This window comes from Mastomys coucha, unplaced genomic scaffold (assembly GCF_008632895.1).
Source record: "Mastomys coucha isolate ucsf_1 unplaced genomic scaffold, UCSF_Mcou_1 pScaffold14, whole genome shotgun sequence".
Classification (NCBI taxonomy): Eukaryota; Metazoa; Chordata; class Mammalia; order Rodentia; family Muridae; genus Mastomys; species Mastomys coucha.
This window is the reverse complement of record NW_022196896.1, coordinates 86,491,319-86,505,082: the sequence shown is the minus strand read 5'-3', so window position 1 is coordinate 86,505,082 and position 13,764 is coordinate 86,491,319. Positions and strand designations below refer to the sequence as shown.

General features: G+C 37.0%; 1 protein-coding gene across 6 annotated transcripts in view; it reads right to left on the bottom strand.

Moving 5' to 3' along the window:
* Positions 1 to 13,764, bottom strand: part of Nbeal1 (neurobeachin like 1) — a 155,517-nt gene that overhangs the window by 71,898 nt on the left and 69,855 nt on the right. For all 6 annotated transcript variants that reach the window (XM_031367667.1, XM_031367670.1, XM_031367668.1 and 3 more), the window contains 7 exons: positions 11,874 to 12,033; positions 11,667 to 11,769; positions 9,462 to 9,618; positions 8,151 to 8,309; positions 6,455 to 6,614; positions 4,950 to 5,038; positions 1,416 to 1,976 (listed from right to left, as the gene is read on the bottom strand). In XM_031367667.1, the coding sequence (XP_031223527.1) occupies positions 1,416 to 1,976; positions 4,950 to 5,038; positions 6,455 to 6,614; positions 8,151 to 8,309; positions 9,462 to 9,618; positions 11,667 to 11,769; positions 11,874 to 12,033 (1,389 nt within the window). The remainder of the gene's footprint in view (positions 1 to 1,415; positions 1,977 to 4,949; positions 5,039 to 6,454; positions 6,615 to 8,150; positions 8,310 to 9,461; positions 9,619 to 11,666; positions 11,770 to 11,873; positions 12,034 to 13,764) is intronic.

Here is a 13,764-nt window from a genome sequence, read left to right as displayed (position 1 = left end):
ACAAAAAGTGAGCGCTGACTTCTTTATACATACGCTGGTCTAAGAGGCAAACTGTGCAGAGGAACTGAGTGGCACTCTGCCCAGCCCCCTCTGGCTAGCGCTGCAGCCAGCCTCCCTTCTCTCCGGCACGCACAGGGATGGATCCTGGTGACTGTTCTGTACTACAAGTGTAATGGATGTTGTCAGTCCCACACTGCTCACATGTCCTAGACATTCCCATTTTTAAAAAAGTCCTTATGGTCAGGGGTACTTACTTCTTTCCCACAATGGGCACGTAAGAACTTCCTTAAGAGCAATTTATTAAAGGAGAGTGAGATAACCTTCCACATGGCTGTACTCCAGCATTGGAGTGAGAACAGAAAGTGAGGGCATTCATTATGAAGGGCATAGGTATACCTGGGGTTTTCTCCATGAGAAATGGAGAAAGTTCCCACTATGTTCAAATAGATCAATGTGTTAAAAAAAAAAAAAAGAATAAAAAGTGCAAATAATCAGCAGTTTGAACACAGATGATTTTCAAAGTTCTCCTACAAGGACAAATACCAAAGAATCTAGATCTTTTCAGGAAGTGGAGGTAGAGCCTCTGGCATTCCTTCTGGCAGCTCTGTATTAGGCCCTAAAAGTATCTGCCATTGCTGCAGTTGCTCCATTTGCAACGTTTCTGTCTCAAAGACAACAGGAAGAACTTTTTATTGTTTATAATTATGCGTGGATATATATGTCTGCGTGTGGATATGTGCACATGAGTATACCTGCCCAAAAAGGCCAGAGCTGTCAAATCTCCCGGAGCTAGAGTTAATATATCTTTTTTTTCGAGCTGCCTGATGTGGATCTGGAAATGGAACTTAGGTCTTGTGGAAAAGCAGCAAATGCTCTTAACTGCTACCCTTCCTGCCCCCTTTTAACATGTCTTAATTGACTGGAGACACAACATGTGTAAGATGCAGTCTTTGTTCCCAAGACAGCGATGGTGGGCTGGAGAGATGGCTCAGTGTTAGAGCATTTGCTGCTCTTGCAAAAGACCCAGGTTCAATTACCAGTACCCAAATAATGGATCACAACCATCCATAACTTGAGTTCTAGGACATCCAATGCTCTTTTCTCGACCTCCACAGGCACCAGGCACATACATGGTACACATACATACATGTAAGCAAAATATTCATACACACAATATAAAATAACCTAACATGTGTAAGCCAGTATGCTCATTCCCAATTACCACACATATACAAATACACACACACCAAACCAAACAAAAAGTAAGATATTTACAAGTGACAATCACATTTCTAAATTTTAGATCACAAGACTTAGAATATGATGGAAAATATTAACAACAACTTACATATGGCAAAGTACTCAAGTATAAACCTGCATATTAAAATCTTATTTGGAAAGAAAAGCAAATTTACCTCTTGGCTTTCAAGAAAAGAGAAGTCATCACTGAAGGCCATTTCATTTGTGATGCTTCTTTCTTTGTCAGACTGCACAGAAAATGACTTAGTAGACTCTACTGGGGATGGAGTGCTAGGTGAGCTGTCTGGCACTTGACTTCCACTATCGCTCAGTTCACAAGTGTCAACTCCACTGAGATCTAAGCTCAGATGGGAAGTGTTACTATGCCAGAATTCTTCTTGATTCTCTGACTTGAAAGATAATTCTCCTTCAGAGCTATCTTCTTGAAATAACGGTGTGTTTGAGTTCAGGGACTGATTATCTTCCAAACTCCAATGGTCTGAAGATACGTCAGCTAATGTCATTTTTTCATCATCGAGTTTTTCAAAGTTCCTCTTAACATCTTCAGTTGACATATTTTTATTTTCTTTCACTGAAACTGTCTTCCCATGTTTGTTAAGAGAATTTGCATTTTCAAAATTTGCTTTTAAGAAAAGTCTAACAAAAGTGTCTTGCCAACCCACTTGTTGTGATATCTGGTATGCCGCATCTGGCTGGGACTGCAAAATCTGTAATATCTGCAAAGAGAACACAAAACAAAAAAGTACAGCAAAAAATACAAAATTCATCAAAAGTATACAAGTTTTTAATGAAAAGGTAATTTAAGGAGAAACAATAAGAAGGTATATTTTAGGATTCTGTTCTGTGTGCATGGTGTATGTGAAGTGTGTGTGCACATGAATACACATATACATGGAGGCCAGAGAAGGATACTGAAGCGTTGTACCACTCTCCAACTCATTCCCTTGAAGTAGGGTTTCCCACTGACCCTGAAGCTAGGGTAATGGACAGAGTCCCTCAGCTACCTTATGTATCTAGCTTCTAAAATGTGTGGGTTGCAGGCATACACGGCAACACAGAGCTTCATAATGGGTGCTGGGGATTTGAATTCAGTTCCTCATGCTTGTGCAAGCACTTTTACTCACTGGTCCATCTTTATCATGCAGGAGTATGTTCTTAACTAGCATTATAGCATTTGGAACTATTTGATATTGTGGTTCTACCTAATCTGATATTCTTCTTGCACAGAGTAAAGAGAGTAAAGATGTACTAAAATGTGTCAAAAGAACATAAAAACTAAAATGATTCTTAAAAACCATGCTAGATCTAATTTGTTGTGATAAAGTATTAATGAGATTACAGTATGCATAAAATGTAGTAATGTAAGTTTTCATGAGCTTATTGTACTTGTTCAGCAAGGATTATTAGTGAGTGACTGACATATGCCAGGCATATGCTTAGAGAGTATTATAGTACACACAAGTACATAGCCCAAGTAGTCTAAGGAGAATTTTTTTTTGAGACAGGGTTTCTCTGAGTAGCCTTGGCTGTCCTGGAACTCACTCTGTAGACCAGGCTGGCCTTGAACTCAGAAATCCGCCTGCCTCTGCCTCCCAAGTGCTGGGATTAAAGTTATGCGGCACCACTCCCCGGCTAAGGAGAATGTTTTCTACTTCCAATTTTTTTCCAAATCAAGTTAATGACTACTTTTGGAAGAATATTTCTTTAGTAAGTCTGTATTAACAAGGGAATAGATAAATCATTTTAATTCCAAAAAATTAATTTCAGTAAGATGCATGCTGTTATTTAGCTTAAGTAAGTTAAAGAATAAATGGTCACACTACAATATGTAAGAATTCTTCCTAAATGAGTTCCTTCTTTGAAATAAAAAGTTCTTATCTGGGTGGTAGTGTCAAATGCTATTAATCCCAGCACTGGGAGGCAGAGGCAGGCAAATCTCTATGAGTTCGAGGATAGCCTGGTATACAGAGTGAGTTTCAGGACAGCCAGGGCTACACAGAGAAACCCTGTCTTGAAAACAACAAAAAACAACAACAAAACAATTTTTAGAAACAGTTAGAAATTTGGTTAAGATCTCTAAGATATTTTAATCACAAAGCAAGCAAGCTTCTATCTATTTGACTATATCATTGCCTGTTCTAGAGCGATGCTAGCAGGAAATGCAGGAGCAGTGGCATGAAGGTCTTCTCCAGAAGGTGCCCTGTCATGGAGCTACTATTTCTCCGGGGCTGCAGAACCCCAATTTATTGTCTTCCAGTTCAGGATTTTCTTCTTAAACAATTTTTCCACAGTTCTATAACTCAGAAATATGACTATTTTATATGTTTTATACATGGAAAAAAGCCAAGGTACAATGACTGTGAGCTGTTTCAATCTAATTGCATACAGAAAAGAATCAATTTATATGATCGTTTTCAAATCATTAAGATTCAGTGTCAAGGTAAAGTTAATGTAGAACGGTGTGAAAATGTAATCTGCCGATTACTGTGTAGGACAATATGTGAAATGTAAATGAATACACTTTGATGCTGCAACTATATTTCATATCCTAGAGATGTGTTACCATAGATACATAAAGATATGCATAAGAAGATGTTAATAAAAACATGGAAAGACAGGATGGATTAGTTGGAAAAAGGCATGTAATGCTAAACCTGTTTGATCCCTGGGTTCCACATAGAAATAGAGGAGAACAAATTCCCCAACTTGTCCTCTAATTTCCTTTCTCACTGCAACATAGACATAGTAATACTTACACACACACACACACACACACACACACACACACGCACGCACGCACGCACGCACGCACGCACGCACGCACGCACGCACACATACATAAAATGAAAATTAAAAATATATTTAAAAAGCCAGACACTTTGAAATACTGTCTTTCCATTAGAAATGCCCAGAACTGGAAAGAGATGCAGTAGTAGATGGCAGGCGTCAAGGGGAGGCTGAGAAGCTTTAAGTAAGACTATCTCAAACGTGAAAGTGGAGGAGGCAGGGAAGATTGAGAGAGGAAAGAGTAAGATGGCAAAGAAGTAGGAAGGAAGGTTACACACACGGAGGGTTTTGGTAGAGAATTGTGTTTTATGGTAATAAATTTTTGACCGTGGAAAGGGATATTTACATAAAAATAAGTAAAGCTAAAACTTTTTACCTGAAAATTATTTTAAATGTATTAGAAAAGTATTTAGCAAATACTTTTAATAAAACATTTACTAGAGCAAGCCATGGTGGTGCATACCTTTAATCCCAGCATTCAGGAAGCAGAGTTAGGCATATCTCTGAGTTCAAGGCCAGCCTGTTATCCAGAGTGAGCTCCAGGACAGCCAGGGCTATACAGAAACCCTGTCTCAAACAGAACAAATAAAACGAAACAAAAACTGACATACTAATTTCTTTTAATCACAATGTTAATTCTTTTGTAAAATAAACATTTAATTGTTAAATTAGTCTTACTCTATACAGGCTGACTTCCAGCTTATGATCCTTTTGCCTGGGCCTCCCACATGTTGTTAACTACAGGTATGCACCACCACGTCCAACTGAAACTGCTTAAAACATAGTAACTATTATGAAACAAGCAAACAAAAAAACTTACATCTGCCACAAACTACTCAATGAAAAACACTGTCATAGTTTGAGGATGCTACTGTAAAAATATATCTTGAAAGTTTACTAACCTTTCTACAAAGGACCACTCTGACATTTACATGTGTTCTGTGACAGATATATACCATAGATAATAGATCTTTGAAATTAATAACAGGATCTATGATAAAAAAGAAGTCAAAATTAAATTTCATGGATAACCAAAATAAGAATACTATTATTGTATAAATGGTGAAATAATTATTCACTTTCCAAAGAGAACTTCAAATTTCTCCCCAAAAACTTCAGGTTGATAATGCTCCAAATTAAGCCTAAATAACTTATCTTACTTTGACTGCCTGAGTATATTGTCTATACTGCAGGGATATAATACTATTATCTTTTTATATACCTATTTTGGATTATCAATGAGACTTGATATACTACTTAGTAAACCACTCAAGCAAGATAACTTAATTTCTCCACCTAGGTAGGGCACCTGCCATAAATTCTAGTTTATGGGTAAGTTTATAAAAAAATTACTACACAAAACTAGAAAGAAAATATGTTTCAAATTAGTTTTCATTTTATCTTTAAGAATTTAAGTACTTTAAAAAACTTAAGCTCTTTCTATACATATTTTATTTAATGCTCCTTTCTTTTTTTTTTAATTAGATGGTTTCTTTATTTACGTGTCATACATATCTCCTTTCCCAGGTTCCCCTCCAAATAAAATAAAATAAAATAACATAAAATAAAATAAAAAACAAAAACAAAAACAAACCCCTGTTCCCTCCTCCCTCCCCCTGCTCACCACCTCATCCTCTCCTGCTTACTGGCCCTGGCATTCCCCTACACTGTTAATGCCCCTTTCTTATTTATAAAGCCAGTCATTACCTTGGCTATTTACTCAGTAGCCATTTACTTTAAAGCTATGTCTTGGAAAGTAAAAAACAATTACAGAAATACATTATCTGAGGAACAGCTTGGAAAATCGAGTAACAGATAATTTAAAAAGTAACCTAAAAAGGGATATTTAAAAAAAAAACTTCCACTGGGCAGTGGTGGCACAGGCCTTTAATCCCAGCACTCGGAGGCAGAGACAGGAGGATTTCTGAGTTAGGGGTCACCCTGCTCTATAGAGTGAGTTCCAGGACAGCCAGGGCTACACAGAGAAACCCTGCCTCGAAAAATAAAAACAAAACAAACAAACAAACAAAAATCTTCCAGAAAGAACTAATTTCTTTATTTTTTGAAATCTATTCTTTTTTATTGAAAATATTTTCCTTTTTTAAATTTTCAATTATTTTATTTTATATTTATTATTTATTTGCTTTACATTCTTCTCAATACCCTCCCATTCATCCCCAACAACCCTCCCCCATCCCCTTCTCCTCTGAGAGAGTAGGTCCCCCTGAATACCTGCCCACCCCCCATCTCCATCGCTGGGGATAGGGGCATCCTCTCCCACTGAGGCCAAACAAGGCAGCCCAGCTAGAAGAACACATCCCACAGACAGACAACACCTTTTGGGATAGCCTCCGCTCTAGGAAAACCAATTGCTTAAACACATCACTGTTATCAGTCCCAGTCTTACCTGTATTAATGATTTGGTTAACAAGGTTTTTAATAAGAGATGTGTTAACTGGAGCTTCATTAAGGAGGAGTCCAATTCCTGAATAGCCAACTTCTCTAAGACGGATACGTTGTTTACTACGTTCATAAACATTTGTGCATTTTAACATCTGTTCCATGACCTGGACATAAAAAGTATTAGTCTTTTCAATGCTGTGAAACATTGGATTTTGGAGCATTAACAATATATTGTACTGAAATATATTTGTATTTCTGTAAATAATGCTAAAACTCTAAATACGGCAAATGAAAGAATAGTGTATACAGCTAGCAAGCATGAAGAGTACGTTCATGTGTCAATTACTGTTATTATTATTATTGTTGTTGTTGTTATTATTATTATATAATCATTATCAAATTTCTTTTTGAGATAAGATCTTTATATATATTCTGACTGGCCTGGAATTCACTGTGTAGAGACCAGGCTTGCCTGATGTCCAGTGCTGGGATTGAAGGTGTGTGCCATCACACGCAGCCTAAAATATTCTTAACTCATTTACTTAACAGTAATCAATTTTCAGTTTGTGAAGCAACCCAACTAATTCATATCTAAAAACTGGGGGAGAGGCTGACCTTGTAGCTACATTATTTCCAGGAGTAAGAACAATGTTATTCAAGAGGTTATGTTTTTATAAACTATAAAAGGATAATGTCAGAAAATCATAAACAATCCCTAAGAAGTACTTTTAAAAGAAATATTCCCTCTCCATGAATGAACCCAAGTAAGGGCATATGCTTCTTCTAAGAGAAGCCTCCTTGGTAACCATCCATAAGCAACACCAGAAGACACCCACTTTAGACCTTTTATTCCATCTTTGTTTTCTAAAGTTTAGTGATTTCAAACACAGGTGATCAAAACATAAACTGTTAAAAATATGCTAAATAACATAACTCTAATAACAATGTAAAAACAGCCAGGAAGGAATAAAATACACCAAACAGGAGAATTTAAGAGAAAAAAAAAATCTGGTAAAAGTATGCCTGGCTCTTCTACTTTTTAGGTAATAAAAAGCTCAAATGTGTGGTATCACACAGGGCCGAGTCTTTACAGTTTCCACAGAAAATAAAGTACATTCTGTGTGTTTTGATAGAGTTGTTAGTCTCTTAGCTTCAATTTTATCACCTATAATATAGGAATAATGAGAGCATTTATCTCATAAAACTGCAATAAGCACTAAGGAAACTTCGACCTGAAGAATGCCCAATGCTTGACCTATGGGGCACCGTATTACAGTTGCTATCACTAACTGTTAAATGTTCTGATGAACCATACAGATTTACTGCATGTCAAAGAAGAACTGAGAAGTTTTATATTAAGGACAATATATGATCAAGTGGTTATACTACACTGAGATGATTTATCTGATTATATTAATTTTTATTTGCTATTTTGATAGTTTTGCTTATCTAGGTGTCCCCCAACCCTGCCGCTGCCTTTTTGGATGTAATGGTAGATTTGGAGGAGGGACATAAACCCAGGGCATGCTAAGCCAGTACTCTACTACTTAACTATATTCTGAGTCTATGGTATAGTTTTTAAAATTCACAAACAACATGAAAAACAAACTAAAGGAGTATGAAAAATAATTTAATCAGAGTTAATAAAAATAATTTAATGACTTCTCTTAATGCCAAAATATAAAGATGAATTTTTTTACCTTAAAAATGATTTCTCTTAGTTTGTCAGAGTACTTCTGATTTAACAGCAAGGCATAAAGTATGTCAGCATTTCCTGGTTCAAACATCAGTAAGAAAAGCTGACCTCTAGTTGGGCTGGTTCGTAGAAGACTGAAGAGTATATCCAAAATTCCCAAGAGCTTTTCAAGTTAAACAACACAAAACAAAACAATCATGTATCTACACAGGCAGCAAAAAGGTGAATGCCTCAAATAGTTATTTAAACTAAATCTGATAGACCATGCTTTTTGTCTCTGATCTCTTTTGTTTCTTCCACTTCCTTTTGCATAGCCTTTCATTATACACATTCAGTATCTCTGAACCATTCCTTCATTGTTTGCCCATATGGAAAGAAATATCTTCTATAGAAGGTCTACTCTGGTTTCCCCAACATGTAAAATCCTCCTGTAATACCTCATACATTTACCCTTCTCTTAAGACAGTCATACACTTGTTTCACAGTTATCTGTTAACTTCTCTTAACTATGTAGATTCCATTAGGTTAAAAAATAATTTCATAACTATATCATCTGCATTGCTTAATACTATTGTATGTCTACAGTAAAGTTCTCAAGTTGATGACAGGTAATACAAGAAAATTATGAAAACAAAACTGGAAAACTGACAGATACAACTGTGTAACAATCTGTCTTTCTCAAAGGCTCATGTGCTGAAAGCTTGTTTGGTCACTAGCTGGAGGCACTATTGGGATGATCAGATCAAAGGATCAAAGGACTTGACTTGATCAAGTGACTAGTGACTAGTAAGTCATTATAGTAATTATAATGGCTATAATAACGGTGACTAGATTATAATAATGATTATAAAGTATAATGGTGATTATAATGGGCTATACAAAGGTAAGAGTACTTACCTTTGGGTATTATTGGGTGAAATAATAAATGGAATCATGCCTTTGTAAGCTATCTCCCGTCCCTGGTTCCTTCTTATTCAGCTCTTTCTTCCTCTTGATTGCCAAAAAGGAGCAGATTTGCTCTACTATGGTCTACTGCCAAATGTTCTGACTCATTATGAGTCAGAAGCAAGAAGGGAAAATGACAATAGGATAGGAAACTCTTCGATCATTAGCCAAAGGGAACCTTACTCTCAGCTTGTCTCTGGTATTTTGTCACAGCAACCACTCTCCAGATACAAATTGCAATGTATGTCTTTAACTGTGTAATACTTCAACAGTATCCAAAAGAACTTATTCATTAGACAACTAAGTATATAACTGTATAAAATGACAAAGTAATTGACCAGTTAAATAAAATCCATCTCAGCTATAATACCTGTTCTTCTTCACTAGTAGCAGCTATGTAACCTATGATACTTTGTATTTCTTCATGAGTTCCACCTTTACAAAGAAAATACTTAATTAGCCCATACAAAGAAGTCCTTATTGTTTGAATATCATCTGAAGATAGTTCATTACATGTAGAACCATGCCTGAAAGAGAAACCAGAAGTGTGAAAGTTGAAATATTAATTTAAATTCTTTGATAATTTTAAATAAAAGAATTCATGATGTTAAAAATGAAGCCTAGTAACGAACAGAGAAAGGCACTTGTTACCAAGCCTGATTACCACCTGACTGATCCTGGGACCCACGTAGTAGTGTAAGACAACCAGGTCGCACAAGATGGCCTAACTCCACACACGTGTCATGACATATGACACCCCTCCCCCACATACATAACACACAGAAATATATTTTTAAAAATAAAAACAAAACCTTTCTAGGAACTTGCCATAAAGTCTCTAAAGTACTTGCTCCACAAGCATCAGGGCCTGAGTTCATTCCCCAGAACCCACATCAAGAGCTAGATACAGTAGTACACCCTTGTAGGGGAGAAACAGGTAGCCCCTGGGGCTTGCTACTATACACCTTAGCCAAATAGTGAGCAACAGGGCAGGAAGAGTCCCTGTCTCAAAAAACCAAAGTGGATAAAATCTGAGGGAAAATGACACCTAAGGTTACCCTCTGGCTTCTACACACACACACACACACACACACACACACACACACACACACACACACCATATAAAGAATATATATAAAAATGGCCTGGGAAGCTGACTCACTTTATCAATAAAGTACTTGCTATGCAAGCCTAAGTTTCAGAGTTGAGGCCCCAGAACCCATGTACAAAGCAAGTATAGCAGCCAGAGTTGGGGAAAGTATGATAGAAGGTTTCTTAGGGTTTGTTGGATATCCATTCAAGCCAAAGAGATGGCCTCCAGGGTTAGTAAAAGCCCTGCCTCAAAAACCAATGGAGAGCAATTAAGAAGGATACCAGAGGGGCTGGAGAGATGGCTTGGGGGTTAAGGACTGCTCTTCCAGAGGTCCTGAGTTCAATTCCCAGCAACCACATGGTGGCTCACAACTGTCTGTAATGGGATCTGATGCCCTCATCTGGTTTGTCTGAAGAGAGTGACAGTGTACCCACATACGTTAAAAAATAAGTAAATCTTAAAGAAAAAATATATACTAGGGAGGTTAAGGATTTAATTTAGTCATAGAGCGCTTGCCTAGCACATGCGAGGCTCTGGGCTTGACTCTCAGCTCCAAGAAAAAGGTCACTAGAAGCTGGGCATAGTATCTGCTCCTTTAATCAGAGCATGCAGCAGAGCCAGTCCAGGACAGCCAGGGCTACACAGAGAGACACTGTCTCAAAAAAACAGAAAATAAAAAAGAGGAGCAGAAACAACACCCAGAGGTTGGCCTCTGGCATCCATAGCATGTGCACATATATTCCCTCCACCCATGAACACATACAAAACAATACACACACACACACACACACACTTTCTCTCACTCACTCTCTCTCTTCATATAATTATTACAATTTGTGATAACTTAGCTTTCTTTTATTTTCCTCTTTTTTTTTTTTTTTTTTAAAGAAAGGGTCTAACCTTTCATACGTTAACCTACAACTTACTATGGAGCAGAGAATGACCTTGAACTTCTGATCCTATTGCCTCTAATACCCAAATGCTGGTATTACAGGCATGCAGTAACACAGTGTCTGCGAACCTGTTTATTAGGAAAGTACTCTACCAAATGAGTAGCACACCTTGCTTCTTTTACACTAAAGGTCATTTTAAGAGTTTGAATGACAGAAATTAAGTTATTACAATATCCACTATACAACTATAAATTATAATAGCAAGAATCAGACACTTGTATGTGTCTTAACATTATTAATTAATTTAATTTGTAAAGGTCATAGTCACTTTTTAATCTACTTTAGACAGATGAAAATGCTTAAATACAGACAGTTTGAGCCATCTGAATAACACCACACATCTAACAAAACAACATACAAACCTAATAAATTTGATCTATCACTATCATTTCAGCCTCTACATTGCCCTGTTTCTCTGACGTTTCAGAGTTCCCCAACTGCTGGACAAGGGGACAAGCTACATACACACTTAGTCAGGTGTCAGACAGAACCCAGCAAGCTAAACTGAGAAGGAACAAAGATGTCATACCCATAATAAATCCTAAGTGTATCCAGGAGAAACTGCACACCATACTTCTTCCTGAAAACTCTCCTGCTGTCTTTAATGATCGTCGAAAGATACTGTATATGGCCTAAAATAAAATGTTCAAATAAAAATAACTGGAATAAAGTCACACAGATGGTCATACATTCCAAAAACAACTGTATAATATTTTATTTGATAGCTTGGTCTTACCAATCCGAAAAGGAAAATCTCCACGGTTCCAAATACGGAAGTCAAAGAGTAAACACTGATACATTTGTTGAAGTAACAGTGTGTTTTTTTCTAATGATACCTGTTCAATTAGTAACTGAATTGCCATCAATACATTAACATCCATTAGACAACCTGGCACCTAAAATTTAACAGAAAAGAGTTTCATAAAAGTCTGGGTAAATAATAGTAAGAAACTAAAACTTCAAATAACTCAGAACACCCAAAAATATAGAATAAAAGATGGTACAAAATAGAAATAACTTAAATCATTAGTCTTTATGATTTAACACTGTATCATATTTTCCACATGCCACACCCTTTTTTAATGCTCAAAGCGCCTTATCACTCTAAATTTTTACAGAAGCTCTACGAAATTATCATTCTCATTTTACAGATAGTGAATCCAAAAATGGAACAGCATCTCCATACAATTCATCTAGCAAAAGTTTTAAGCTCAGGTAGTCCAGCTTCAGAAATGAAGAGACAGAAGCTGCAAACCATCATGAGTCAGGATATGACAGAGCTTAGAAAATTCTCCAGAACGGGCTAGAGCGATGGCTCAGAGGTTAAGGGCACTGGCTGCTCTTCCAGCACCCACATGGCAGCTCACTACTGTCTGTAACTCCAGTGCCCATTCAGGAAACACAGCAATGCACACGGAAAGAAGGAAGGAAGGAAGGAAGGAAGGAAGGAAGGAAAGAAGGGAAACTTTAAAGAATTATTCCTCCAATCCACAGATAAAGACAATCCAATCAGTGCACGTGGGGTAAGGTCGTATCTTCCGACACTCACAGTTCCTCTCCAGGGTCTCTGAAAGCTACAGACATAAGTGGTATTATCCTTAACTGTATTATGGCTTCCTACCACACCTTTCCCTTCACAACACTGAGGTAGACAAGACTGTATTCATTTCCCACAACTGTTTTACTGATTAGTAAATTAAATTCAAGAAAATGACTTTTACTGGAGCCTTATACACCAACTCTGTAAGAAGGTCTCTCAAGGACATTATAAAATAATCTTGTAGAGACAGCTTCAAAAGAATTATAAACTGGAAGTTCACCAGAAAGCAGGCTACAAACTTTGTACACTGGCATCCTAGGCTGATCATAAAATATTGGCTTAGAATAGGAATCTGTTATGTATCAGTTTCTCAATATGACTCTGTATGTTTTCTCATTTGTCCAGTAGTCTAAAGTCTGGTCTGCATAAACTGGCTTCCTAAGACAGCTTGCATGCTAAATTAACAACTGGCGGTGAAAAGGACCCTACGCTGTATACCAGATGGAAGTATACTACAAGAAAAAGATCTTAATTTGGCTGTACAAAAGAGTCTCATTTTTGCCCATATGAAGTAATCTCAGTAATTTTAAAGTGAAGTTCTTGGATAATTTCCTTCATTTCTCTGACATTTAATGGTAGTCTTCCAGTGGTAGGAGCTTCAGACTAGATTCATTCTTTCTTTCTTAGTTGTTTGTTTGGTTGGTTGGTTTTTGTTTTGTTGTTGTTGTATTGTATTTTTTTGAGAAAAGGTTTTGCTGTTTATCCTTGGCTTTCCTAGAACTTAGTCTATGGACAACGGTAGCCTTGAACTCAGAGATCCGCCTGCCTCTGCCCAGCAAGTGCTGAGTTTAAAGTTGTGTACCACCACACCCAGCCTCTCAGTCTCTTTATATCTTTCAAATTGCCTAGTGGTTGTCTGAAATGGACATACAAGGCTTCTTAACTAATTTTTTCATTTCTTTTTAAGGACAGGGTCTTACTATGAAGCTCAGGCTGTCTCAGAATTCTCTATGTAGACCAGGACAGTATAAATCTTAAAGAAACCAACCTGCCTCTTCCTTCCAAATGTGGGATTGAAGGTATGCAC